This window comes from Gymnogyps californianus, unplaced genomic scaffold (genome assembly GCF_018139145.2).
Source record: "Gymnogyps californianus isolate 813 unplaced genomic scaffold, ASM1813914v2 HiC_scaffold_84, whole genome shotgun sequence".
Classification (NCBI taxonomy): domain Eukaryota; kingdom Metazoa; phylum Chordata; class Aves; order Accipitriformes; family Cathartidae; genus Gymnogyps; species Gymnogyps californianus.
Genome location: NW_026114477.1, coordinates 46,725 through 74,299, shown reverse-complemented (window position 1 = coordinate 74,299; position 27,575 = coordinate 46,725). Strand labels below are relative to the sequence as shown.

The following is a 27,575-nucleotide window of genomic DNA, read 5'->3' as shown; positions in this document are numbered from 1 at the left end:
CATTGCTCTGGTGCCTTCAGTAAGAGAATTTTACTGGGAAAATTCAGCAGAGGTTTGGTGCTGCCTCTCCCAGGATGGAGAAAACGTGAGTGTTGTGGGGGTGTGCTAAGGGAGAGACCGAGAAGCAGGCAAAGCATCACTTGCTGTGCCTAGGTGATGCTGAACTTGATCTTAAACAGCAACAAGGCATAGAGAAGGGAACCATGGGGTACTTCAGTGTATCCTTCTCCCTCAGTATCAAACCTAAACCTTAAGGCAAAACTCACTAAAGGCTTGATTTGACTTTGTGGGTAACCTGGCTCAGCTCCTAAAGGGGGGTTTGGTGCAGGTTTTGACAACTAAAGCCTTGCATTCCAGCTGTCTATGCAGTGAACTGGGATGGCCATGAGTCAGGTTAAAAATAATGACACCCCTCTCCAAACGAGCGCTTAATTGGCTGTGTGTAATCAACAGGGACTGCTGGTGAGCGTGGTCACAAGAGGGAGCTGGAGGCTCTGTTTTGAAAGACAGGAGGACATTTGCTCAATGCCTCTGTGCCAGAGGAAAAAGAAAATTGGTAATCAAAGGTTTTCTGGGGGCTTCTGCTTAATTGCTTCAAGGCATAGATATGGGGCTGGGGACAACCACAATTAACCATCAGGCACAAACCACCCTGCCTCAGTTTTCTCCTTTCTTTGCGTTGCATGTTTTTGCTCCTGCCTCCTTTCTGCACAATTTCAGGGTTAAATCTAAATACAGACTGGGGAAAGGGGTGCTTTTTCCTGCAGATCTTGCTTTCAGGGGATCAGCCAGATGAGGGAACTGTTTGGGCTGAAAAAGAGATCCATTGGGAAAGGAATTATTTGTTTTCAGCCTGACCGTGGAGAGGGCAGGATGGCGATGGCCAAAGCTACAAATGGGTCCGTTCAAAAGGATGGTTCAAATGCTAAAGAGGTTCAAAGCCTGCCTGGTGCAGACTTTCCCAGAGGGATGTAAGGAGTAAGTGCTGCTCTTCCCAACAGGGAGCAAGGGGATAAGGTTGCTCTCGGCTGGGGCATCCAGCCCCTTTTGTGCTGGAAATGGGATCCCTGGGGTGCTGGCATCTATCACTACCTGGAGAAATACCATGCTAATAAGCTGGGACTTGGGAATTGATCCTGATTTGCAATGCAGAAGGTGGGAGCAGTTTAACGGCTGAAGCTGGAGGGAGGGAGGATTTGACAGAGGTGGGGGGAGGTGGCTGCAAATCTCCCAGGATCAAGAGGGAGCTGGATGCGGTCCTGTTTCCTACCTCCCTTTTCTGCTTCCCCCCCACCTTGGGCACTGTTTGCTGCAAAGGCAGAACCGATGCTGGCCCCATGCCTGCCAGCACCATTGATTTGCTGCCGAGGGGAAGCCCAGACCCTCTCCCCATCCTGGGACCCTTCTCCCACTCCACATGGGTGCCCCTCAGCCCCTACTTCTGGCTTCATTCCTCCTCCTTCACCCTCCCTGCGATATGCAACCCTCTTCCCAAGCCACCTTCAGCCTTACCTTTTCCATGGATGCTCTTCCCCATCTTTTCCATGCTGAGCCCCCTCCCCAAACCCTCTTTACTCCCAGCCCCCTTCTAGGATGTGGGTCTCACCCTCAGACTTGGCAGGGCTCCCTTTCCCCATCCTTACTAGGAAACCCATATGGACCGTGGGTACCAGCCATTTTGGGAATGGGGACCATCCTGCGGGATGCAACCAGGAGGACTTTGGCCATCACCCGCTCTCTGCCTTCCCACCCAGGCTCAGCTCTGGCTCTGCCCACCCTGGGGGTGGCAGGAAGGGAAACGCCTTTCCTTTGCTCGGAGGAAAATGAAAGTGGCCGCCGTCTCGCAGCTCGCATCGGGGGCCCCATGGCTGCGCCGAGCCCCACCGCAGAGCTCCCCAGCGAAGCCTCCTGCCCCATCTGCCTGGAGTATTTCCGAGACCCCGTCTCCATCCACTGTGGTCATAACTTCTGCCGGGCATGCATCACCCGCTGCTGGGAATGGTCCACGGTGAATTTCTCCTGCCCACAGTGCCGGGAGACGGCACCGGAGAGAAACTTTCGGCCCAGCCGAGAGCTGGCGCGGGTGCTCGAAATAGCCAAGCGGTTGAGTTTGCAGGCAGCCAGAGGGGAGATGGTGGAGGAGGAAGGATGCGAGAGGCACCGGGAGCCTCTGAAGGTCTTCTGCAAAGACGATGAAGCCTTCATCTGCATGATCTGCCGGGAGTCCCGGGCGCACCGGTCTCATACAATGCTTCCCGTGCAGGATGCTGTCCAGGAATACAAGGTAAAGGGGATTTTTTTTCCATCTAGACATGCACTAGGAGCCAGACCAGCACCATCAGGGCTTGACATTCTCCTTGCAGCACATTACCATCAGGCTGTGAAACATCTCACCCCCACCCAGGGCAGTAGGCTGGGGACAGAAAAGTTATCCCCCTCTGGGTGTTTGCCTCTGCTCTTCCCCCAGAGCAAAGTGGCTCCTTTCAAAATGACAGCATAGACCATGCACCAGTGCTTCTGCTGTCTCAGTTCTCATCTGAGAACCTGATGCTCTGCGGCTGAAGGGGTGAGGACTTAATTCCCTCTTCCCCGCTGTAAAATTCAAGCCTTTGTCCAGCTCTGGTGCGTACCGGACATCTGCTGATCCCAAGATGCTCTCTAAACCAGCAGGAACACAGGTCAATAAAAAAGGGGATATTTTCTTGCTGCATCACTGGGTTAAATCAGCTCAGAGAAAGGACCCGATGAAGGCAAGGGCTGGTGCAGAAAGCTTTTTCCACTATGTGGCATTTATTTCCACTTAAAGCATTCCCAGGTCTTAAGCTCAGGATCCTTCTGGACCAAGATGGACACAAGGAGAAGCTCTGGAGCTGACCACAGTGCAATCCCCTCCCTGGAGTATTTTTTTTAGGCTCTCTCAATCTCCAGAGACATGGGGTCTTTATTTTTTCTTCCCTCAGGGACAAATCCAGGCTCATCTGCAAGCCCTGAAGGAAGACAGAGACAAACTCCTGGGGTTTCGAGAGGTTGAAATGAGGAGAAGCTGGGAGTACTTGGTAAATGTTGTTATGAGGAGGGATGAGGGTCTGGATGTCTCTGGCTTTAGATGAGATGCTGTGTGGCAGATCGTCCTGCTCTGCCTTGGGGCTGGGGTCCCTTTCCAGGTACCAAACCAAACGCTGCCTGACTTTTCACTGCATTGTTGGAAAAAATAACAGGCAGAGCCTGGAGCCCTGCCAGGGACTCAATTGCTGAATGTAAAGCAAAATATATATATATAAAGGTACTCAAGACACTGACTCTTTCTAGGTGTGCAGTCACTGGCATGCGTGGGACTTTGCTGCATCCTTCTCCACCCCCTCTTCTCTTCTTGTGTCCCCTCCCCACAGGAGAAGACTGAAGCCGAGCGGCAGAGGGTTTTCTCCCAGTTCGAAGGGTTGCGTCTCTTCCTGGAGGACCATGCCCGTCATCTGCTGGCTCAGCTGGGGAACCTGGAGAGGGACATTGAGAAAATGCAGGAAGAAAACATCACTAGTCTGACGAAGGAGATCTCTCGTCTGGATACCTTGATCCGGGAGATGGAGGACAAGTGTCAGCAACCAGCAAGCAAATTTCTGCAGGTGAGGGAGAAGGGAATGGAGCCAGGTTATCACCGCCTGGGTCCAGGCTATTTTCTGGCTCTGGGTATTGCCCCCTGGTGCAGTCAAACCCAGGCTGTGCTTTGCTCCAAAGCCGCGTCCATGCTGTTGAGGTTTCAGTAGATGTTTTGCTGCCGAGACCCATTCACGGAGTTTTCTCTTCCCTCTCTTCCTTCCAGGACATCAGAGGCACCTTGAGCAGGTATGGGGCTTCCTGAGCTTCTCCTTCCATCCCAGGCTGGGGAGGGAGGTTGGACCTTGTGTTAGGACAGGTACAGGAAAGCTTTTACAAAATCACACCCAGAAGTCAAATATTTGGCTTTGTGGACACAGGCTTTGAGCAAAGGTGTCTCTACTCATTGTTGAATGTGCAGCAGGCTTATTAAAGCCTGCACCAGCTCCTCTGAGCTATGGGTGTGCACGAAAGGTTTCTTGGTCTCTCTCTGAGCAGATGCATCCTAACCTCTTCTTTCTGTCCTCCTTCTCCAGGTTTGAAAAGGAAAATTTCCAGCAGCCCCTGTTGCTTCTTCCAGAGCTGGAAAAGAAAATCGGTCACTTCAGGGAGAAAAATATTGCTCTAGAGGAGACTCTGAGGAGCTTCCAAGGTATTGAGCGTGGGCTGGCGTGGGGAGATGGAGCAATACCTGTGCGAGCACAAATTATATTTATTTACTTAGAGTATAAATTATATTTTATTGCAATTTATGTATGTGATCTCAGCGTGGCAGAACAACCCCTCTGTTTTCATGTTCGCACTGATACCTGCGTGTTACATCAGACAATGTCTCTTCTCCCCTCTTTAGACATCCTGATGTTTGAGCTGCCTGAAAAGAGTAAGTCCACATCTCCTGGAGGTGAGGGAGTGGGAAGGACCAAGGGAAGGCTGAGCCCAGCATGGGATGGGCCATCAGTTGGAGGGTCGCCTGGGGAAGATGCTGCCATGTCTGAACAAAACAATGAATGGTGGGGGGGGCCAAAACCCCCACAAGGAGTCAGGGAATCCTCACCATAATGTGTCGAGGGATTCATTCCTTTCAGTGCAGCTGCTAAGCTGCATGAAGGCTGAGCCTGCCCCTCATGTCAGTATGTTCGGGGAGCAAATGCCTAGTCTGGCGCAAAAAAGGGTAGGGGTCTCCTCCTCATCTGCCTCGGGGCTTGTTCTCTTGCTCCTTCGGGAATCATCGTCTGATGCTTGCCTGGCCCCTGGGATGGGGAAAGCAACCAATGTCTGCCCCTGCAGCGAGGGCAGAGCATCCCAAGCAATGGGATGGATGGTGCTGCAGGACCTCCCTGCTCAGCCCCAGCAGTGAGGCAGAACCTGAGGCCGTGGGAAATGGTTTGGTTTCTTTTGATGCTCTACGCTCTGCCCCTTGCAGTGAAGGTGACCCTGGATCCATCCACGGCTCACCCCCAGCTCGTCGTGTCGGCGGATGCGAGGAGCGTGAGGTGGGAAGATGCCCAGCAGGACCCGTCCGCTGAGGGCTTTGGCACCGATCCCTGCGTGCTGGGCTGCGAAGGCGTCACCTCGGGGAGATGCTGCTGGGAGGTGGAGGTGACACCCAAAGGCTCCTGGGCTGTGGGGGTGGCCAGGGAGTCCCTGAAGAGAAGGGAAGAGACCGCTGTGAGCCCTGAGATGGAGCTCTGGTCTATGGGTCTCTGTGAGGGTCAGTTTTGGGCTCTCACCTCCCTTGAGCGTATCCCACTATACCAGATCCAGGTCCCCAGAAGGATCCGGGTCTCCCTGGACTATGAGAAGGGTCAGGTGGCATTTTTTGATGCCGATAAGAGAGCCCTGATCTTCACTTTCCCAGCAGCTTCATTTAAAGGGGAGAGTATTCATCCCTGGTTCCTGGTGTGGAGTGAGGGGTCCCAGATCACATTGTGTCCCTGAAGCTCTCCTTTCTTATCCAAACACAAGTTTTATGTCCCCAACATCCCTATGTCTCGCACTTTGGAGGACTTTTGTCTACTAAATTCCTAGCTGGCCTTTCTGGCCTCTCTTCCCATCCTCAGTGATCCCAAAGGGTTGAGCATCCCAAACGGTCATCCCCAAATTGGGGCATCAGTGGCTGACAAATGGAGCCACGTTTGCCTCGCAGCATCCTGCATCAGCCTGACTGCTTCTCCGGTCTTACGGTTTTAGATGAAGTAAAAAGATTTACGTGCTGCAATGTTCTTCTCTGTCTGGTTATTTGCGGCTTCTGGATGTCGGGTTCAAGTGGGGTGAACTGGAGTTGTGGTTGACTGAATCCCATTCTTGGTATTTGCACGAAGCCTGTGAGTTGACTGTGCCTGCACCCGGAAAGGTCCACAAGCCCATGCAGGTGACCTAGGGACATCCCTGGAAGCTGTGCTCTCCTGCCTGCTGGCAGTCCCAACCAGAGGGAAAGACACGGAGGAGAAAATCATGTATTTTTTTTTTTATTATTAATGATCTAGAGCATGGAGGTTTCAAATATCAATTGTTGGCGGGGAAGAGAGGAAACAGTTGAGGCTTAGGATTAACCTCACTTGACACCAGAAACTCACAGAGCAGATGTCTGCATCTGAACTGGCCACCACAGGATCCTTTATAAGGGAGAAAGTGTCTGGTTTAGGGCAATTGCACCCATTGGGAGAGAAAAAAAAAAAAAAGGTAAAGTTTGGACCCCTTGGTTTGGAGGTGACCAGCTCAGATGGGGACTTCTGTACTTAATCAGGCAAACCTCGGGGAAAATTTGCCTTTCTACTACTGTCACTCTGACTTTTTCCCCTTTTCCCACTATTTCCCATTTCTCTGTGCCAGGGTCCCCTCTCCAGAGCTTTTTCCACTCTCTTTGCCTCATGTTTCTCAGGCTTCTCTCTTTTCCCTGTGCATCAATCGCCCAGTTTCAGGGGGAAGAAAGAAACACAAAAGCCCAAGTCCCCATTTCTTCTGTTCCCCGTGGTCTGTGGGGGGCACGTGGTTGTCCCCCGAGGCTGTAAAAAATCGAGGGGACGCTGCTCTCCTTGTCTCAGGGACACAGCCTGAGCTGGGACCTGGCCCCCACCACCCAGAGCCACGGGCGGACCCTCTCCCCGGTGAACAAGGCACGTGAAAAAATGAACATGAGCCCTCCTTCATCCGCATCGAAAAAAGCCACCGTCCCTCCGGTGTAGTCCAGATGGACGCTGACCCGCCAGGGCACCCAACGGAGGGGTAGGAGGGTCACCTTGCGGGTGGTGAGCGCCCGGATTTGCCCCCCCCACTTCTCCACCCCCCAGATCCCTCCTTGGGGGCAGAGGCTGAGATGCCCCTTCCGACAGATGGACTCACGGGCCACCCCCACGGCCCAATCTCCCCCGTCCCCCACCTCCACCTCCCAGCAATGCCGGCCGGCCACGAAACCCTGGCAGCCCAGCACGAAGGGCCAGTAGTCAAATCGCTCCGGGTTATCGGGCAGGTCCCGTCGTCCTTCCCCGCGTCTCACGCTCTTAAGATCCTCGGAGAGGATGAGGTCGGGATGAGCCGTGTCAGGGTCCAGGGTCACAGTGGCTGTGGGGTGGGGGACAGGGGTGTCAGAAGCAAGGCTAAACCGCCCGGGGATGCGGGGGGCTTGGAGGGGGCCAGCAGGACCCAGGCTGGCATCCAAGGGATGGAAGCATTCCCAAGAGAGAAGCATTCCCAAGAGAGAAGCATCCCCAAGAGAGAAGCATCCCCAAGACGGGGAAGAGTGCTGTCCATGAAGCAGAAAAGCTTTTTTTAACCCCAAAAAAGCCAAAAAGGAAAGGCACACAGTAATGGCAACGGGCTCCTGCAGAAATCCCTGCAGGCTACATCAGGCCAAAAATAAAAGCTGAGGGGAGGAAAAAAAATGAAGGGAAGCGATACGTGGGATGTAAACCAGCAAAGTCTTGAGCAGGTTGTCTCCTACAGCGTCCACAGGACAAGACCAGACTGGTTCGGCTGAGCACGTGGTTTAAAAAAAAAAAGCTAAAACCTGAAGACAGGGCGCTGAATTAGGTCAGTCTGTTTCCGTATTCGTTTCATGGAAATAGTCAGGTTTCAAGGCAAGGGCTCTGCCCTGGGGTGGGTTTTCCTCCAGCGTTACGCGGAGGCTCCAGCTGCAGGGCTGAGAAAACTTGTTGGGTTGCCCTAATTTCCGTATTCTTCCTTCAGCATCTATTTTTGGCCACTTTGGGCTAGGTGCACCTTCATCTAACAGGTACGGGTGCTCTTGCGTTCTCACGCTTAGCAGAAGCCAATTTGGGGAAAGGCTAGGCTGGAGGGGGAGCCGAGCCAGAAAGCAGCCCGTCCTTCATCCATGAGCATCCTTCAGGAATTAGGGCAAAACATGTATAATTAAGAGAGTGATAAATGAGGCATTAAGCGGGTATCAAATTGTCATTTCTTCTGACCAGGAAAAGCCCTTTGCTCTTCCTTTCCTCCATCTCAGGGTTTCTCTCTGCAGTATTTCTGTTCCCAAAGTATATCCAGAATGAGCTAAGGGCAGCTCAGCTCTTCCAGCTCTCCCCAAAATATGGCTAGTCTCTTTTTTTCTCCTCCTCAAGCCCTTCTCAGTACCTTGCAGCTTCTTCAGAGTTTCCTTCAGAGCACTGTTCCTCCATGAGAAGTGACAGACTCTCTCTTCTGACTCTGGAGACACGTCCACTGGCAGCTGGAAAGTCACTTTCCCACACCTGGGAAAAAAAAAAACCAAACAACTCACACTTTTTGGAATGATTGTCATCATTTCAGGAAATCTGATGCCACCAGAAATGAGGGGATAGCATTGCTAGAATGTTGGGTTTTTAACCTCACCCCCTTGGCAACCCAAACCTTGAGGAAAGTAAAGGCCAAATTTCCCTGTTGGTTTAATCTTTTTTTTAAATTTTATTTTTTATGTAGACCGTGAGAAAGGCCCCACTTGGGAGGACTGGGCTAGAGAAAAGAGCCAAGACTTTGCAGTGAAATTAAAGCCAGCCTTTGCCAATGTGGAGGTCATTTTGAGACTAAAGCTCCTTCGATTAGCACATCCCCAGAAATGATCAAGAGAAGAGACAAGCAGGTAGCGGTGGTACCCAAAATACCCTTCCAGACTCTTGCATTTTCCCTGAAGCAGAGGTGTATGCAGCAGCCACCGATGAGTTTTCTCCTCCATGGCCATTGCTCTTTGGAAAGCTCGTGAAACAGCCTTCCAGAGAGGCCACGTACCTGCTGATGGTGCTTTTCACATCCTGGGGAGAGAAGAGAGAAAGAGAAAAGGAAGCTCAGCGTGAGCTTTTCTCCTTAAATCACAGAGACGCTGAATTATTTAGTTGGGGATGGGCCTCTTGGGTCTCTGCTCCAACCCTCTGCTCAGTGCTGTGTCCAGGCAAGGTCTGAATATGTGGAAGGATGGAGATGCCTACACCTAGAGGGACCCTGAACCAGGGAGGCACCATGCTCACAAGGAAAACATTTTTTCCCCCAAATCTAGAAAACATTTATCTTGCCGCACCCTGTGCTAGTTGCCTCTCGTCCTTTCACTGGACACTTCTGAGACACTGGCTCTGTCCGTTCCATAACCCCATCAGACCATTGCAGATTACCAGGGCCCCCAGCAACATTAATGGACATCAATGGCCCCAACCAGCCCCACCTGAGACCCCACCCACCCCTGCCCATGGCCCAGAAGCTCTATTTAAGCTCAGTCCTGGGGTAGTTTGTCCTTTTGCAAGATGCCTTGGAGGAACGTGGCCGTGGACCCTGCTGACTCACCCCATGGGCTGCATTTCCAGCGTGCCTTCAGCCCTGCCTCCTGCACGTGGACCTACCTGAGGCTCTGGGCTGCCCTGCTCCCCTCTCTCAGGTACTGCAAAGATGGGGTGAAGGCTGGTGATGCTCTTGCTCCCTACGCTATCCTGCTCAGCTCCCCATCCCGCAGGGAACCACCAGCCCTCACCATTCCCTGCCACAGACAGTGATTTCATCCCCTTTTCTCCCATCTTTCCAGGCTGCAAATCTCCCTCTCCTCATCCCCTTGGGGTTCTCAGATCTGCAGAGGGAAGAGGAGCAAATCGGAACTAGGAAAGCCCAACTAATTAAGCCAGTAGCTACCTGGTGGGGAGGACCCTCCCTACAATTTTCCCTTGAAAAAGCTGTAAACTGGATGAATTCACTCACCAATTGCTGATTCTTCTCTTCTTGCCCTTGTGTCAGGGTGTCCAGCTGGGAAATCTCCTCTGGCCGTTTGGTGGCATTTTTTGCCTGCCTCTTCTCAATCTCATTTTTCAGATCTTCCAGCTGTGAAAGCAAGAAGAGCTCATGTCCTGGGACCTGCAGCGTGCCTAAAACCTGAGCATGGTCTGCCAGGGCTCAGCTTCTAACCTCCCCTTTTAAGATGCAAACGAAGGAGCAGTGGGATGGGAAATACCATGAGGAATTCATGGAGAGGCACTTCCCACAGGAGAATATCACCCATGAACCCAAATCCCTACTAATTTTTCTTGAATTCCTGGAGAAATCTGGGTGGGAAAAAAAAAAAATCAAACCTGATGCAAAAAAGCAACACAGGTTTGGGAGGAAAGATGCTGACAAAAGCCACAAGCACACGTGCATGAACTTGGGCAGAAAGCCATGATATTCCTGCACTTACCAGCACAGCAGTGGCGCAAAGCAACTGAAAAGGATCTAAAGAAATGACCCTGAAGTCAGTGTGTTACTGCCCAGGGACTTGAGAGGTCAGGGAGGTTGACACCTACCAGATCCTCCAGTTTTCTGCACTCCAGGGTAACTGTCCTTCCTCGGAGACCTTCTCTCTCTTCCTTCAGAAAGCTTAATATCCGCCTGAATTTCTTCTGAAGCGAACTAAAAAAACCTGTTGTTTTTGTCCCTTTGATGGGGCTGGATTTTTCTCTTCCTGTTCCTTCCCAGTCTTGGGTAAAACTGCAGCACGGATGCGTTGAGCCTGCGAGTCAGCTCTCCGCGCCATGTCTCCTGGGCAGGAGGTGGTGACACCCTTGGCCTGATGTGCTCAGAGCATCGTGTTTCTCGCTTGTCAATCTTCCAGCTTTTTATTCTGGAGAGCTGTTGAGGGCTGTCACCTCGCTGCTTTTGTCCTTCTCTTTTTAGGGCTGGGCACTAGGCAAAACCATCAACCCTCCCAGAAAAGGGCCGGAGGCAAAAGACGTTCCGGCTGCCAGGAGGGTGAGGAGATCCTGAGGCTTGGTGGACCATGGATGGGGAAAGCGTAAGAAAACAGGGAGAGAAATGTGCAGCCGGAACCTCGTAGGTGCTGGAAGAGGGGCTGTGACTCAATGCACGTAAAGGGGCACAAGTTGGGGTCCTTGGCACCCCTGCCACGAATGTGCCTATAGCCGCCCATCACTACGTGCCCTCCAAGAAGCACTGTCCTGGCTCTGAGCTCACCGGGAAATGTTTCGAAGCAATTTATAACGCGCTGCTCCTTTGTTAAGCTCCGTGGCTAAATAGATACACTTTTTTGCGTGGCCCCAAACTGGGAGTTTTAGAGACAGGGTCACTGGGACCCAGCTGAAGGGCTACCAACTGAGACAACTCTCCCAGCTGCAATCGCTTGGCCAGGTTTGGAGATGCAAGTCTCATTTCCAGCAAACTTTTCCCATCAGGAAGAGCCGTGGGGGAGTTGCTCGCTCCGGGAACAGCAGGACTGGAAGCAAACGCCCTGCCACCACTTCCCAGGGAAGCGTGGCCCGGGGTGAGCACGTTGGGAGGCAATCTGTCCTGCCAGACGCAGGAGGTGGGTGCAACCGAGTGAATGTTGGCATCTAATGAGACACCTCTGTCTGAGCTGGGCTGCTTTGCTCTTCGGCGGAGAGTGGCTCCATGCCGTCGGCAGAGCCTAGGGCACAGCCCCTTTCATCTCAAAATTAGGTGCCTACGGTTGGGCGAATGAGTCGCACCCTAAAAGTGTCTACAGAGCCTGGAAAACCAGCTGGGGTGGAGACACCTGCATTGCATATTTCTAGAGCAAAGGACACCCTGAAAGAGAGCTGGAGCTCGGAGAGAGCTGGATGGAGATCAGAGACGTGGAGGGATGCTGTGGCCCTGAAGGAGTCAGAAAGACATCGATCCTCTACCTCCAAGGAAAGCACAGAGTTTTACTGGGACTCGGTGGTTTTGCCTTGTGTTTCTCAGCAGGTGCCTCTGAGAGGAGCGTGGTGGGACCACGGTGGTTCGGGGACCTCCAGCAACCCACAAGCTTGTCCTGGCACAACAGCTCAAGAGCTTTTTCCCGGATTCACCCAGGTTTTCTTCTTTGATCCTTCCTGCACTAGCAGCCTGTCTATTCGTATTCCCTCTGCCTTTCCCAGCTGGGCTTGGATCCGTGTCTGGACATGGACCCAACGTACAGGATCATCCTCCTCCCTGGCAGAGACATGGCAGATGGAAAGGGGATGAGATGGGAGAAAGAGCAAAAAATACTCAAGGCTGTTTGCTCAGAAGTCTTTCCCAGTAGCCCCGATTGCCCTTTTTTAATAAATCCTCATGCTTGAGCTCCTGCGGTGATTTCAGGTTGGCTTTGCAGAAAGCAGGTGCCTATCCTGCAGCGGGATCCCCCGTGTTTCCCAACTGATGGGACCAAGTGACAGCGATGCACCAGACTGAGGGGCACGGATGGAGGGGAGATGTCGCGGCATGGCAAAGAGCACCGAAATACCGGCTGTAAGTTTGCCCTCGGTGGGACCCGTGGGGATGGCGAGATGGGGCTTCATCACGGGGTGCCCACTCATATCTCGTCTGTTATTCTGAGCCCAACATCACCCGCTCCCTCCCACTCTCACTTCTGGTTCCTCTTCTTGGTTCTATAATCAATAATGTGTATTTATTTTGGTGAAGCCTCTTCCTCTTTTGGCTCTCCTCAGAAGAAAATCAGCAGTTTTTGAGGGAATCAATGTAGGTGAGTCAGGCAAAAATGCCAGAACTTGTATTTCACCTATCCATTCCACCTGCTTTTATAGTTGAGCAATATCTAACCGGCACAGCCACAGCAGCCTCCCGTACAATTTGTCCCATCTTGTCCCTCCTGAACAGCCAACAGGGAGAAACGGCTTTTCTTGGGAGTTTTCCAGGAAGCTGGACGTGTATAATGGTGTGGCAAATTGCATTCCAGGTGGGTTTGTTTCCCTTCACTGCCTGCAAAGGGGGCTTGAATGACTGGAGGTCCACCACGAGAAGGCGGAAAGGTAAGCGAGGCGTCCCCATCCTCCGCAGCTTTTCTTAATCTTGCTGACCCAAAGGCTAAGAAATGCAGAATAATACATCCATAGCAAGGCAGAAAGTGGAGAGTGCAAAACAAAATGTTGTTTTATTTAAAATAAATATCCGAAATGTAGACAGAGATAGAGACCAGCTCCCCAAACCAAGCCAGTTTGTAGTGAAAGGCCACCTCCCTTGGCAGAACAGACTCTGGATCTGCCTTGCCATTCATGTCAGAAAAAAAACACTTTGGAAAGAGATACAAACAGGAGGATTCAGGCCGTTAAAGGCAAAATGAATTAAAAAAGACCACACGTTTGAAAGTCCTGAGTGCTCTCCATCCTTGATCAACCCCTCGATGTTCCCTTCCTTCTGACATGCTGACTCCATCACCTTGTACCGGCTGATCCTTCTTCCTCACCACTGCCTGCTGGTGTCCCCATCTCCTCATCCTTGCCGTACAGGTGCTATCCCAAAGCTCCCAACAGAGACGGACGCGGGAGAGGAGCAGCGTGTTCTCTCGGCGAGATGCTCTGAGCAACCACAGCAAACAGCTGGCATCACACAGGAGATGTCCCTTTCATTAAGGTCTGATTGACAGACGTCTCAAGGACAGATCTGGAGGGGAAACCTGAACCCTACCCAGTCCAGAGGGGACATCAGCTGCCCAGTCATGGACTGGCCCTCTGAGGGTGGGGTTTGGGTGATTTCTTGCAAACGAGCCCCTATCCCCATCTTGAACCAGGGGAAGACCCTCTCCCCATTGAACAAGGCTCCGGTATAAGCCAAGATGGGAGCATCATCGTCCGCGCTGAAAAATGCCACCCGCCCTCCTTCATAGTCCAAGGAGACCCGTATCCTCCTGGGAAGCGGGTTCAGGCGCAGGTTGGCACGGGGGGATGTGAGGGAGTGATAAGCTTCCAGCGCCCAGACCCCCTCGTTGGGGGCGAGGCTCGTCGGTCCCTTCCTCTTGACCGATGCTCGGGCCACCCCCAGGGCCCAGACACCCCCCTGCCCCACCTCCACCTCCCAGAAGTGTCTCCCCGAGGTGAAGCCCTCGCAGCCCAGCACGCAGGGTTCGAAGTCAAATCTCTCCGGGTTGTCCGGGAGGTCCTGCCGCGTCAGCTGGCCCCTGGCTTGTTTTCGGTCCTCGGAGAGGTGGAGGTTGGGGTGAGCCGTGGCCGGGTCCAGGGTCACGTTGGCTGCGCAGCAAGGGAGAACCAGAGTATTGGAGGTAGGGCTTGGCCCCAGGGGAGGCTGGAGATGTTTCTTTTCCTCCCAGCATCTGGGGCAAGCCCCACTCTCCTGCTTCTCCCAGCTCTGGATGCTTCACGGGGGGGCATGGGCAGGTCTGGGGCTGGCACTAGCTTTGGGGTCCGCCAGCAGAGATGCCCCCGGGTGGAAGGAGAAGGGGGAGAGGACAAAGCGTGGCGCAGAGGCACGGGGAGGGGATGGTGGGAAATTCATGGGGAGGGAAGAGGAAGCACACATGCTCTTCTCGGGTGTTCCCTTTCTGCAGGTCCCAGAGGGGCATTTGGCTTTATTAGGACCATATCTCAGCCCCTGGATACACCAGGAGCATCAACGTCAGGATGCTGTCACGCTTCCCTTCCTCTCCTGGGGGGACTGCATTGTTTTTTCCATGGGAATCTCTTCCACAAGCCCAAACCCCATTTTCTCCCACCCGCTACCATCGACTTACTTGGCTCTTGCAATTTAAACATCAGGCTGTCTAAAGAGGAGAGAGATTTCACGGTATCAGGTTTATGTGTCAGACAAACTGGCTGCAGCGTAGGTTTATCATGCAGGCTGGGGAGGCGAAACAGCTAACGGGAGACTTGGGAGGGGAAATATTGAGGGTGTGAGGGCTTGGCTGGGTGCAAAGGCTCCGGGTTGACTTGCTCTGGTGCAGGTATTGATGCTGTGATAGCTATACAACTCTCCCAAAGCCAGGGGAGATGAACCTCCTGGCCAAAGTAAACTCATCTCCAAGAGACACTGCAGCAGATTTCTCCCCCTGTTGTAGCGTCCTCTCCCTGGCTTTGCACCCACATGCACTTTAATTTTCCCACCAGCTTGGAAGTGATGGGAACAACCGCACCAGCAGCTCTGTTTGAATTTGCTTTTCACGTGAGACATGGGAGAGGAGACTCCTTTGCCGAGCTTGTTTTTCCCTCCTCTCCACTTCCCAACTATTTTTGCCCTAGGAAAAACTGTCAGTGTCCTTCTCTGGTTAAAAGTTTCAGCCGCATTTATTTACAACAGTTACTAGGTGGGTTTTGCATTAGCAGCCAGCACACAAGAACCCAGTTTCTCCCAGATATCAGGCACACAAGGCACCGTGCCCTCTCCTAACCCTGCTCGGTACCTTGGCATTTCCTCAGTGTGTCTCTCACGAGGACGTTTCTCTGAACAAAGTCCTCAAGTCTTCTTTCCAGATCGGAGGAAATCTCCACCGGAGGGTTGAACTTCATCATCTGACAACTGCAAAAAACATGTGTGATATATTTGATTGCTCATTTTGCTCTCATTAAATAATCCAGCAGAAGCTATGGGATGGGCTGAGGATACTTATCCAGGAACAAATAAGATCCCCCTTTTCCCTGCCCTGTTTCTTTGCAGTTTGTTTCCCCCAGGCAGTCACCGAACGGACATTTCTGAACACAAAGCACCGTTGTGGGAGGCTGAGCTATCAGCTGCATCCATCTCGTTTGAAACCCCAACCTCAGGATCCACCCCGGTGGCATCCAGACCTCTTCAAGCATCAGAGTGTGGGTAAGGTGAGAAGGAGCCACGTTACCTATTCAAGAGTCTTCTGATGTCCTAAAGGTGGGAGGAGAGAAGAGAGACAGTTGGGGAAGAGGAACAACAAGTGTTGCGTCTTCTAACAAAAGTTATATGGCAATGCAGTAGCGAAGAAGGACCCTGCCCACGTGATGATCCCAGCTGCAGCAATGCTGGAAGACACCAGGGTGTTCCCATGGGGCTGAATTTGGGCTCCCAGGTCCCAGGCTTTGCTCTGTCCCTCCTTCCCCCACCAGCCCTGATGCTTCGGGCTCTCACCTGCAGGAACTGGCTCGCCGGCTGCTGGAATTTCCCCTCCATCTCCCAAATCAGGGTGTCGAGGTGGGACATCTCCTCCGAGACCTTCGCCACCGCTTCCTCCTGGACCCTGGTGATGGCCTGGTCCAGGTCTACCAGCTGGGTCAGGAGGAGGCGCTCTTGGTCCTTCAAAAATTGGTGCAATTGCTCAAATTCGCACACTATCTTCTTCCCTTCGGTTTTGGTTTTCTCCTGCCAGGGTCAGAGATGAGGGCAAAGGGGATGAAAGAGGGGCAGGAGACCTCCCCATGCAGCAGAAAGCATGGTGCGACCTCTCTATGACTCTAGCACCTGAAACACTGGCAAAAACTTCCCTCATGGATTATTTTGACGTGATTCTAGTTTCTATTAGCGTCACGTCTCTGAGGCTGACACAGTCTGTGGGGCTGCAACAACCCCGGACCTTTGTAGAAGGAATCACAGTAGCCTCAGGTGAAGCTCTGCAAGATAGGCAGGAGACGATGGGGGCTACAGAAAAACCCCACCGCACCCAAGAAAAAAAAATCAGTGCTTCAAGGCCACCAGGCTGGTCCTCAGCGATATTCAGTCGATACAAGGGTGAATTTAACAGCAAACCGTCGTGCTGGGGATTTAGGTAGTAGCAGGGGCTATTCAGGAGGCTCAGCCTGGAAGCAAAACCAAAGGATGCAACCTCAACCAGGCTCTGTGAGAGGGAGATTTATAGAGTTTAGGGGGAAAAAACCTTCCAGCCCATCTCCCTGTACCAGGCTGGGGGCTGTCTGCCCCCCCCAGCTCCCTTGCAGAGGAGCTGCAATGTTATCTCCCCGAGGCAGGCTCCAGCTGATGTGAAACCCCAGCAGATAAACGCAGGCTTGGCTGGTGCCCAGAGCGAAACGGCACAACACTCTGCAAACCAAATACGCAAGATCTGGCCTCAAAGTACACCAGCAATGCTGGGGTGGCTGGAGAGACCCCTGTTCCCCCAGGCTCCTGCTGCAGGGCACCTACCAGGTATGAGCTCTTCCTTACTCCGGTTTTTCTGCTTTCCAGGTATTTTTCTCTCTCACCCTTTAAAGCCTGTAGGAGGGCCTGGATTTCTTCCTGAGGAAAAAGAAAAGACGTTCTTGGAGGAGCTGAGAAAAATCCTTTTTCTCCACTCAAGTTACTTCTGCCCTCATCTTAGATGGGAGAGGCTTTGCCTGAACACTGGATCCTCCGCAAGGAGCGGAGCTGGAGGAGGAGGAAGGTCCAAAAGCGACCTGCGAAGTTCTGAAGATCTGTGCAAAGAAAATGCAACCTGCAAACACCAACCCCGCTGCAAGCACAGGGGAAAATTCTGCAGAAAAGCAAAACACCAACAGTTAATCAATAGCCCATGTCCCGGGCAGCGTGTAAGAGCAAGATAAGCACGTAGTGAGATTTCCCTGCACTCCCAGCCTCCAGAAATTGGTGGCTGTGGGATAAATACCTCTGTGGTTAATAACCCTCAGTGGATTTCTTTAGCATGCATTTATAGAAGTGCTTTTTGAACCCACAGAAACCTTCAGCATCAGCAATGTCTTGCAGCAAGGAGTTCCTCCTGTTAACGCTGCACGACGTTGCACTGTGTTTGCACGGCTCTGCCAAGTGCTTGACTTTTTTGGTGAGAAAGATGATGAGAACAGGTTTGGATCAGCGGGAAAACCGAAAAGGAGCAGAGAAAGGGAAAAGAGACAGGAAAAAGTTATTTCTTTGTATTTGAAACTAAAGAAACAGTGAATAGGGGAACAAACATGCAAAATTGCCCTCAATAATTGATGTAATCATGTAAAAAAAAAAAAAAGGACTTCTTGGGCATTTATACATGACTTGAATATTTACATTGTCAGTATTTCAGTACAGTCGAGTCAATAGCAGAGTTCACAGAGGAAAAAGGCTAACAAGGTATTTTTTTTTATTTCTCCCAGGCTGTTGGCAAAGATGAATAAATTAAAGGGGGGCGGGGGGAAAAACCCTGATGGGAACATTGTGAAAAACAAAGGCCCATGCAATAAAATGCAAGCAGGAAGCGTGTGGGTAAGCGATACCCAAAGATCCCTGTTTGCAGCTGCGCCACGGATCCGCATGAAGAGCGGATGCACCCGAACGGCTCCGCTTTGCCCCCGGAAAGGGATTTTCCACGAGGCGGGGAGGTGCAAGCACATCCCTAGGCTTTACCTTATATTCCTGGGCAGCTTCTTTGACGGGGACCACGGTGTGGAAGCGGTGAGCCTGGGACCTGTCACACACCGTGCAGATGGGCTGCTGGTCCTCCTTGCAGAAGAGCTTCAGAGGCTCCTGGTGTTGCCTGCACAAGTTCTCCCATCCCGCTGCTCCTCCTCCTGCCCGCAGGCTCAGCTGCCTGGCGATTTCGGCAATATTTGCCAGCTCCCTGCTGGGACGGAAGCTCTTCTGCAAAGCGTCTGCCTGCACCGCGGGCAGCAGAAATGTGCCTCCAGCCCTTCCCACCAGCGGGTGATGCACGCCCGGCAGAAGTTGTGGCCGCAGTGGATGGAGACAGGGTCTTGGAAATAACCCAGGCAGATGGAGCAGGAGGCTTCGCTGTGCAGGCTTTCCACCGGGCTCTGCGTAGCCATGGCTCTTCCCAACCTACCTCCGGGATGGGATCAAATGAGCTTCGCCTTGCAGGCAGAAGGGGAGGACGTTCCTCCTTCTGGCTTGGCCGTTTTCTCGTTGCAAACGGGGGAAATAACTCCCAGCCCTAATGCCACGAAACGGCGGCACCGGAGGCACAGAGAGGAGTGAGAAGAGGGCAAGCGCGCACGATGCTTCCTCCTCGCCTCCTGCCAGCCTCCCACCAGTTTCGGTTCAGTTGACTTTCTGAGCCAGATGTGAGGTAGCAGATAGGAGGCTGGAGGGCAGGGCTTCTCTTCAGCGCGACCAGGACAGGCTGGAGAAGTGGCTGGGGAGAAATCTCATGAAATTTGGGGTGGGATACCCTCCTGCACCAGGACCAACCATGGAACAGGACCTCAGGGTCTTGGGGGTGACAAGTGGTCCGTGATTCAGCGGTGGGACCGTGCACCAAAGATATCAACCCCATATGGGGCTGCATTAGCGAGAGCGGAGAGGGGAGGGTTTGCTCCCCTCCATCAGCACATGTGAGGCCATATCTGCATACGGGGACCAGTTTGGGCCTTCCCAGTACAAGGCAGACAGGGTCAGGCCACCAAACTGAAGCCCAGGATGGATGGGGAGAGATTGGGATTATCCAGCCTGGAAAGGAGAAGGATTGAATTGCTGCCTGCAACTGCCCAACAAGGTCAGAGAGAGGACAGAGCCAAACATCTCATCTCTCCATGCCTCTCATTATACCCTTTTAATTGTTTAATTACCTATTTACGCTGCTTAAATGGAGCTCCTGGGCCCATAGTCATCCTCGCCCTGCTTTTATCTGCTTTCCTAGGCATCTGCTTTTGGGGACAGGACAAGGACTTGATGGACCTTCATCTGAACGCCTGTGTCTGTTGTATATTCTCAAGGAAAAAGTCCAGTCTCTGGCTTGACTAAAGCCCAGTGCGTCAGGGATCCGGTTGAGCCAACACTAAAAGGAGCAGTCCCGTTTCTATGTGTTCATTCCCAGTTCTGACTCCCCCTTTACACACTGAGTCAGGATCCGACCAAGCTGCAAATGACTCCAGCTCCTGGATTGCTGCTGCCTTTTCACCACCTCTATTTCCACAGACTTGCTGTGTTTGACGGTGCAGAAAACTCAGGTTTATCATCTCCCCGTGCAGTGGGTTTTAGAGAGGAGGGAGGAAGATTTTTCCTTCCTCCATACATTTTAAGCAACTTCCAAAGAAAACCCGCAGAAAAACAAAAATTAAAAGAAAACACGCAAGGCGAGAATTACTTAGAGTTGCACATTTGCTTTTAATTCCCCATCAGTGCAAGTTTGCAGGCACTCAGGAACAGTCATATAGTGATTTAAAGATCAAAATATATTTTAAGGCACAGAAATGGTCCCATGTTCCACTAAAGGAAAAGAACCCGAACACTGCTACGCTTTCATTTCCCTTTCATTCGAGGCTTGGGCTGGAGGGAAGAGGTTGTCCTTGATGGCAGGGCAGGTGCCAGCTCCAGCAGCTACGTCTGTATTTTGCATTAAACTTGTAAAGAACCACTGGGGTTGGGATATGCCTGGGGAGTCCCCCTTCCCTTGATTCCTTTTCTACGTTGTCCCTGGCATATGGTCTCTCTGGTCCCACCAATTCCCCTCTGTCCAGTGGCTCCATCTCCAGCTATGGTAGCACCTGGGATGGAGAGATGGGTCTAAGGCTGTCCAGTTCCTCCAGGCCAGGCCAGGAATTTCTGGAGGATCATCAGAGCTCGGAGCCACGCAAAAGCTTTGCAGACCTCCTGCTCCATGCAACGTTTTGCATAGCCCACGTTTGTTGTAGCACCCAGAGCCGCGGAGGCTCACAGTGGAACTGGGACAAAACTCAGCCCCTGGTTTCTTTCCCAGGGGTGAGTGGATGGGGTTTTTTGTTTGGTTTTTTTTTCCTGTGCCTCGGGAAAAAAGTTTAAACAAGTTTGAGGCAAGAACTCCCCATCACCAGGAACCATGGGTAGACTGTCTCCCCTTTGAAAGAAGCCTGCAGAAAAGCAAAGATCCGTGTCTTGCGCACAGCATCAAAAAACAGCACCCTCCCTTCCTGATAGTCCAAGCAGACTCGTATCCGCTGGGGTGCATTGCGTAGCGTCAAGACGGTGATATAAGGAGAGGTCAGAGCCTTGTACCCTTCAGTGATGTGACACAGTGCCCATACCCCCTTTTCGGGTGTCAGGGGTAAACAAGTCTCCCTCGGCACCGACTCCTTGGCCACCCCGATGGACCACATGCCGTCTTTGCAGATCTCCACCTCCCAGCTGTGCCAACCTGATGTGAAGCCCCTCGAGCCCAGCACACAGGGATGGAATTTGAACCTCTCCGGGTTGGAGGGCAGGTCGTGCTCACGGTTTCCCCACCACACAACCTTGCAGTCTTCCGAGAGGTAAAGCTTGGCTTTGGCCGTGTTCGGGTCCAGCGTCATCTGTGCTGGAGGTGGAGAGAGAGTCAGGCTCATTGCAGCAGATTTGGGGGGGCACAGGACTTTTTCTCTCCCTTCCCATCCAACCGATCCGGTTGGGACCCCTCCAGGCATTGCCTCGTGGTGGGACCAGTATGGGAGAAGGAGGAAAGGAGGCAGCAGAGGAGTTTAGGTTAATCTTTGGGGGCAGCAGAGCTTGTTTTACTATATTTTTTGATTTAATATGCCAGATTGGTTGGGCACATGTTTGGTTCACTTACTTGTTAAAGGAAGTTCGAACTCCATTGTGCCTAGAAAAAGAGGAAGACAAAAATGTGAGAGGCAGAAAGAGAAATTGGGCTGATTCTCGATTTCTGCAAAAATCCAGAGTCGGGAACAATCTTGGGGAAACGTAGAGAAACTTGAGGAGGGAGAGGAGAAAAACAGGACTGCACATATGAAATTCACCCATGCACAGAGGGGCTGCTGCAAAGAAAATGAATACAACGATGCGTTGGAGTGTGTCTGCAATGAGGAGCACGGAGAGCAGCACGACACTATCTCCACGTAGTTAATGTGAAATATGTGGGACTCAACGCAACAGGCAACAACAGCAGCAGCAGCCAGGTAACACCAGCCCAACACTCGCTGCTCGTTTGCAATCTCATTATTGGATCTTGAAAAAAATCCCTCATTCAACAACCAGGATGTATTTCTTTCGCATGGCTTCACTCCATCCCTCTCCACCAAGAAGCACGATGACATTTTCCTTTCTGGACCTGCACACGGTACCTTGAAATTTCTCCACAGCCTTCTTGATGAATGCGGTTTTCTCTGTGAAATCACAGAATCTTTTTTCCAGCTCAGGGGAAACATCGAGTAACTGCGAGAACTTTTTCCTCTCGCACCTGGAAGGAAAGAGGGGATGCATTTACGCCTGGTTGGAGTTTGCTATTCAATGTTTTATCAGCAGTCAGCGGGGAGAATTAGCGGAGGGAAGGCGACGGGTCTGCACCGTATCGCACATCTTAGACAGCAAATCACACCACATCACCCCTGCAGACGTTTCACAGCTTCAGCTGTGAAAGGATGAGGTGGTTGTGTCAGGGCCCTAATGGGAATTTACAGCCCTGAGCAGACCCACCTGGGACCCCACGCCCCCACCCATGGTCCAGGGGCTCTATTTAAGCTCAGCCCTGAAGTATTCAGTCCTTTTGCAAGCTGATTTGCAGGAGCATCCGTGCATGGCCATGGACCCTGCTGATCCACCCCATGGGCTGCCTTCTTGGCTTGCCCCAGCCCTGCTGCCTGCCCATGGACCTGCCTGATGCTCTGGGCTACCCCCAGCTCTTCTTCCCAGCCCTGCTTGGCTCTCCTTGCTCAGGTACGTGGGATGGGGCTATGGCTGGTGATGTCTCCGCTCCCTGTATGGTTGCGTGCAGCTCTGTAGGGAGCCACCAGCCCTTGCTGCACCCTGACAACTTGTTCCAGGATGATGCTCATTTTTGTTTACGCTGAGCTATTTCTTCAGCAACGGCTTGAGACTCTTCCCCGACGTGCCCCCACCAGATACTCGCTTTGAGAGTGTAGGAACCTGCGCCCTTCAGAAATGGAGCCCTGTCCTCCTAGTTCAGCTCGTGCAGGTGACTGAGCCATTGGTGCCAGTACGTGTCTGAATGTATCATTAATGAAGTAGAGAGGAAGAGCCCTCCTTCCAAACACCAGTGTCCTCAGCCAAGTCCAAAGGCTACATTGCAGAAGGGCCAACCTGTCCCTACATTATTTCTCCCAGTATCCTGCCACAAAGCTGCTCTATTGTGGTGACATTCTGATAGGAGAAGGACCACGTACCTGCTCAAGGTGGTTTTGATGTCCTAGATGAGAGAGAAAAAGAGATTTAGTGACCTGGAATACCTCCCCTTGGAGTACCAGGGTCCCACTGTAACAAAGTCCCTCTTTTAGCACGTTAGGGTATAAAATCAAGAGCTAGAGACCAAGCTGGTGCTCAACCTTTGCCTTCACAGCGAGTTTGGGAAGCCTGGGGTCTCACCTTCAGGAGTTCACAGTCTGGCTGCTGGCATATCCTCTCCATCTCCCTGATCAGCGTGCCCAGGCTCGTGGTCTCCTCCGAAAGCCTGGTGAGGATTCCTTTATGCATGTTCATTATCTCTGTGTCCAGCTGCTCCAGCTGGGCCAGCAAAAAGGACTCCTGCTTCTCCAGGGACTTGTGCAGCTGCTTATATTCAGTCACAATCTTCTGCTTTTCGGCCTCTGTCGTCTTCTGCCAAGAGCAAGCCGAAGCGGGTAAAGGAAAGCAGAGAGCAGGACAAGAGCATCAAGAGTCGACAGCGGGTCATGCATTAGTGGGATCCACCAAAAAGATGCATTTGGGGAAGATACAAACCCACTCTCCCTTCCCCACACCCCTTGAGCATCACCCACCCACGGCAGAGAAGAAGAGGAGCTGTTCCTCCTTTCTTCCCCCATCCTCTGCCAAGGAAAACTGATGGGCACCTACAGTGTAGCGCTGGACTCTGTCTTCTCTGTCCTCCACGGCATATTGAAGTGACTCTTGCTCTAATTTCAGAAACTGCAGTTGGGTCTGAATTCGTTCCTGAGAGGAAAGAAGCAAGTCCCGTGTTTAATGGCATCGTTGTCTGGCATCGGAGGCAGGCTCTTTGCTATCGCAACACCAGCGCTGCTTCCTGGTCCACAGCTGGCTTGAAACTCATTCTGGGTCTTTCCAGCTCCTCTGTTGCAGGAAGAAACTGATTTCAGGTTGGCTGGAGCTGCCTGCAGAGGCTTCATTGCTGGACGGTACCTCGTGAGGGGTGAAGCCAGGAGAGAAAAAAAGCTCAATGCAAAATTAGAGCAGGCTTATTCCAGACTGCAAGCCGGCCAGCTGAAGGGCTTTCACATCTGACACCAGCTGGTCCGCAGCAGCAGCAGCAGACAGATGGGTCTGGCACCTGCATCTGCTCCTGATGCAAGAAAGTTTCGATCTCTGGAGGATGGCATTCTGCTGTGAGCAGTGCCATTTAGCTGGGAGAAACACCACCTTCATTTGAAAAGTGGTTTTTTTTTTCTGAGCTTTGTCTTAGGTCAGATGCTAGTAATGGGTGTAAAGCTTTTAGAATTAAAAAAAGAAAAAATACAAATAAGGAGCTGAGGGCAAAGCTCAGGGAGGGGGGAAGCCAATTTCTTTGGAAATTCAGTCATGATTGCAATCTCATGGATTTTGGCATAACTTGCCATGCTCAGCAGAAACAATGGGGAACTCTTGACTGCTCTTGAAGTAAGTATTGGGAAAGTTTTGTGACACCTGTGACTGGTTCAAGGCTATTCACCTCCCCCTTCTTTTTTTCTTTTTTCTTTTTTTTTTTTTTAAACCAAGGTCAAGGAGCTTCCAGGGAGCTGTGGGCTAGGAGAAGGGCTGAGGATCTCTTTCTTTTTTTTTTTCCCCTACTGATCTTCAGCATCGCTGATCTCGATAAGGGACCCACATCCTGGAGGAGAGAGCCATTTATGGCTGCTGGATAAACAAACCCTCATGAGGCTCGGTAAACGCCTGGCATTGCAAATCGTGAGGTTAAAAGGTTACGTGGGGATTGTGGTGGTGAGAAAACATATGCATCTCTTTCTTACTCCTCCCTAAGCCTCTGCTCATGGCTGAACCCTGGGGGAGATGACCCCTTGGTCCTCAAGAGCATGGTGCTCCTATGTCCACCTCTTCCTCAGGGCAGTTAATGCCACCTCAGTAGTTGGTATCAAGAGACAAGGATGGGTGAGTTTATCCCACAGCCCAAAGGCTATACAGGTATCTGCACCCATCACGAGCAGCAACACCAGGAACTTCTGGCCCTTTGTGCGTCAATGTGCCCAAAATCCACTCACCTTGTACTCCTGGGCAGCCTCATCCATGGGAACCACAGAATGGTTACGGTGCACCTTGGACTTGTCGCACACCACGCAGATAAGCCTTTCCTCATCTTCGCAGAAGAGCTTCAGGGCTTCCTGGTGCTCCTTGCACAAGTTCTCCCCTCCTTCCACCTCTCTGACCGGTTGGAGGTTCAAGCTCTTGGTTACTTGAATGATGTTGGCCAACTCCCAGTTGGGTCGGAGGCTCTGCTGGGGCACCGTCTCCCTGCACCGAGGGCAGCAGAAGTTGGTGGTCAGTCCTTCCCAGCTCCGAGTGATGCACGCCCGGCAAAAGCTGTGCCCGCAGTGGATGGACACGGGGTCCTGGAAAAGCTCCAGGCAGATGGAGCAGGAGGCTTCATCCTGGAGGTTTTCCACAGACATTCTGGCTGCCATGGGGAGTGACCAACTTCGTTTCACTTTCGAATGATCAGGAAGGAGAGAGGTTTCTCTTCCTGACTCTAAGCCATTGGTTAAACCGAGATCCAGCCCCTTTCTGGCAGGGTGTTATGCAATATTTTGTTGGGTTTGTGTGGCGGGGTTTTGGTAGCAGGGGAGGGACAGCAGCGGTGGCTCTGGTCAGAAGCTGCTCAAAGCTTCCCCAGCTCCAAGCCAGACCCGCCTCTGGCCAAGGCAGAGTCTATTAGCGATGGTGGTAGCACGTCTGTGATAGCATTTTTAAGAAGGGGCAGCAAGACTGCTGAAAAAAAGACCTGCAGCGGAGAGAGGAGGAGGAGGATGCGAGAGAAACAACCATGCAGACCCCGAGGGCGGTGAAGAAGGAGAGGGAGGAGGTGTGCCGGAGCAGAGATTCTGATTTGCTTGGTAACAAATTTAACTGATTTTTTTTTTTTCCCCCAAGTCGAATCTGTTTTGGCTGTGGCCATAATTGGCGAGTGATCCCTCCCTGTCCTGGTCTCGACTCACAAGCCTTTCATTATGTTTTCTCCTCTCCATCCCACCGGCGGGGAGGAGTGAGCGAGCGGCTGCGTGGTGCTTTATTGCCGCCTGGGCTTAAACCATGACAAATATATTTACTGACATTGCTCTGCCGGTGCTGGGAAGTAGCAGTTAGACAGCTGGGGAGGAAGAGAATTGGAGATACCCGTCCCGTTTTTACCCTTTCCCGAAGGCACTGGGATTTTTCAGTCTCCAAAGCCTGTCCTTTGAATCAGCGGAGACCTGTGGATTTGGTGAGTCACCAGCAGCTAGAACAGGAGTTTCACACCCTACTAGCACCTAAGAGAGGTGGTGGGGCGGCTCGGGTGGGAGACAACCACTTGCTGAAAATGCTTCTGAGATATCAGGAGTGACAGGACCTGGCCAGGGCTTGGGAAGGACCTCAGCACCCTTCAGGACAGCATCTGTAGAGCTCTTTGGGAGGACTCTGACATCTCTTGAGTGTCCCTAAGGGTTCAAATGTACAATTCACTGCAGGGCAGGGCCTTCCTGGCTGTCAGAAGAAATTTCTGCCACTCCTGACCCCTGGGATGTCAGCTTTGCCCTTGGGATAAGGTGGGACATCAGACTAACACCCTGCAGAGACTGCTGTGGATCAAAGATGCTCGTGTGTCCCTGGAGATGGCTGGTGCCTCCAAGACCGTGCAAGGTCCCAGCAGGTTTCTCTGATCTGCAGCGACATAGCTGAGAGTCTGGGTCGATGCTTTTCCTTCCTTTTCCTGCTCTTTAAATGCCTTCACTTTCAAAAATTATTGTTGTCCCTTCTTTCCGGCATCATTCATTTGCCTTTGCCTTTCAACCGGTTTCCAGCCCAGGTGGTTTCTGGGCACGTAAGCAGGAAGAGTCATTGCTATTCCCTCCCATCACAACTGTGATGAAGCAAGAGAGGCTCCGGTAAGTGCTTTCATTTGAGCTTTACAAGAAACAGGTCAAGAGAGGGCAGCAAAGCCACCAGGGTTTGCCATGCTGGTGGTGGCACAGCACCATTTTCCCAGTTTCTCTCTAACAAGAAAGAGAAAACAGCTCTTGAAATATAGAAAGACACTGTAATACAGTCATTTTGCATGTAAAAATGTATATAAAACTGCTTACTAAGCTTCCTGACCCAAACGTATCTATATAAATTGCAGAAAAGCAGAGTTCAAGCTCTTTCTGTTCATCTTTACTCCTCCAACCTCTGACTTCTCCCACCCCACAACACTGAGAAAGGCAGCTGAAATCCACGGGGTTCAATACCAAAGCCTTAAAATGTGTATGTTCTTGCCAATACTGTGAGGTTTTTGGCTCACAAGAGGTTTTGGTGGGAAAATAGCAGATATTACACTTAATTCAGTGGTGTCCTCTTTTCCTTTCTCGTGACTAAACCAGGAGCCAGAGCCAGCTTCTTCAGCCCTGCAGGAATGTCATTGTTGAATGTCAAGGTAAGGAAAAATTGGAAAGGATGGGAGAAGAGTAGAAGGGATTAAAGCCATGAAATCCGTGTCCCAGGGGCTGTTGCACAAACTGTCGGCTTCATTTTCCTGCTCGTACCAGGGTGATACTCCCTAGCAAAATCTTGGAGAGTACCCAAATGTTAAAAAATCCAGAGGTCTGCCCAAGATGATCCCTTCTCAATCTGCTGCTCTTGAAAACCCCATGAGAACGAGATTCAAAGTGGACACCGAGACTCATTTGCTCCACTTTATTCTTTACCGTCCATAGAGTCCCGAAATATAGTGTGGTTTCCTGGATCAAACCAAAGGCTTGTCCAGAGCGTGTCACGTCCATCTT

The 27,575-nt window shown here is 51.8% G+C and overlaps 3 protein-coding genes and 1 long non-coding RNA gene across 4 annotated transcripts; 2 read left to right on the top strand and 2 right to left on the bottom strand.

Annotated features, from left to right (window-relative positions):
- The first annotated feature begins 1,760 nt into the window (after nt 1-1,760).
- On the top strand, nt 1,761-5,794 carry LOC127029185 (zinc finger protein RFP-like). Its single transcript, XM_050914801.1, has 7 exons — nt 1,761-2,284; nt 2,961-3,056; nt 3,390-3,620; nt 3,818-3,840; nt 4,128-4,243; nt 4,442-4,471; nt 5,015-5,794. The coding sequence occupies exons 1-7, from the start codon at nt 1,865-1,867 to the stop codon at nt 5,527-5,529; spliced, it is 1,431 nt and encodes a 476-aa protein (XP_050770758.1). The 5' UTR covers nt 1,761-1,864; the 3' UTR covers nt 5,530-5,794.
- An 837-nt stretch (nt 5,795-6,631) lies between these two features.
- LOC127029192 (E3 ubiquitin-protein ligase TRIM39-like) lies at nt 6,632-11,444 on the bottom strand. Its single transcript, XM_050914807.1, has 6 exons — nt 11,397-11,444; nt 10,988-11,062; nt 9,763-9,882; nt 8,812-8,834; nt 8,182-8,297; nt 6,632-7,152 (listed from the first exon to the last, which is right to left on the bottom strand). Exons 1-6 carry the CDS (start codon nt 11,442-11,444, stop codon nt 6,632-6,634), a joined length of 903 nt encoding a protein of 300 aa, XP_050770764.1.
- Nucleotides 11,445-12,899: 1,455 nt separating this feature from the next.
- LOC127029209 (uncharacterized) lies at nt 12,900-25,778 on the bottom strand. The gene is given in 15 exon segments (XM_050914830.1): nt 12,900-14,018; nt 14,519-14,548; nt 15,185-15,300; nt 15,617-15,639; nt 15,880-16,110; nt 16,888-16,980; nt 18,076-18,314; nt 18,317-18,507; nt 20,482-20,956; nt 21,209-21,238; nt 21,720-21,835; nt 22,779-22,801; nt 22,978-23,208; nt 23,446-23,541; nt 24,822-25,778. Coding segments are annotated over 15 exon segments (2,910 nt in total). The 5' UTR covers nt 25,242-25,778; the 3' UTR covers nt 12,900-13,422.
- Nucleotides 25,779-26,473: 695 nt separating this feature from the next.
- LOC127029191 (uncharacterized) lies at nt 26,474-27,570 on the top strand. The gene is made up of 3 exons (XR_007768140.1): nt 26,474-27,057; nt 27,174-27,226; nt 27,507-27,570. It is a non-coding gene; the product is annotated as an uncharacterized LOC127029191 (long non-coding RNA).
- Nucleotides 27,571-27,575: the final 5 nt, after the last annotated feature.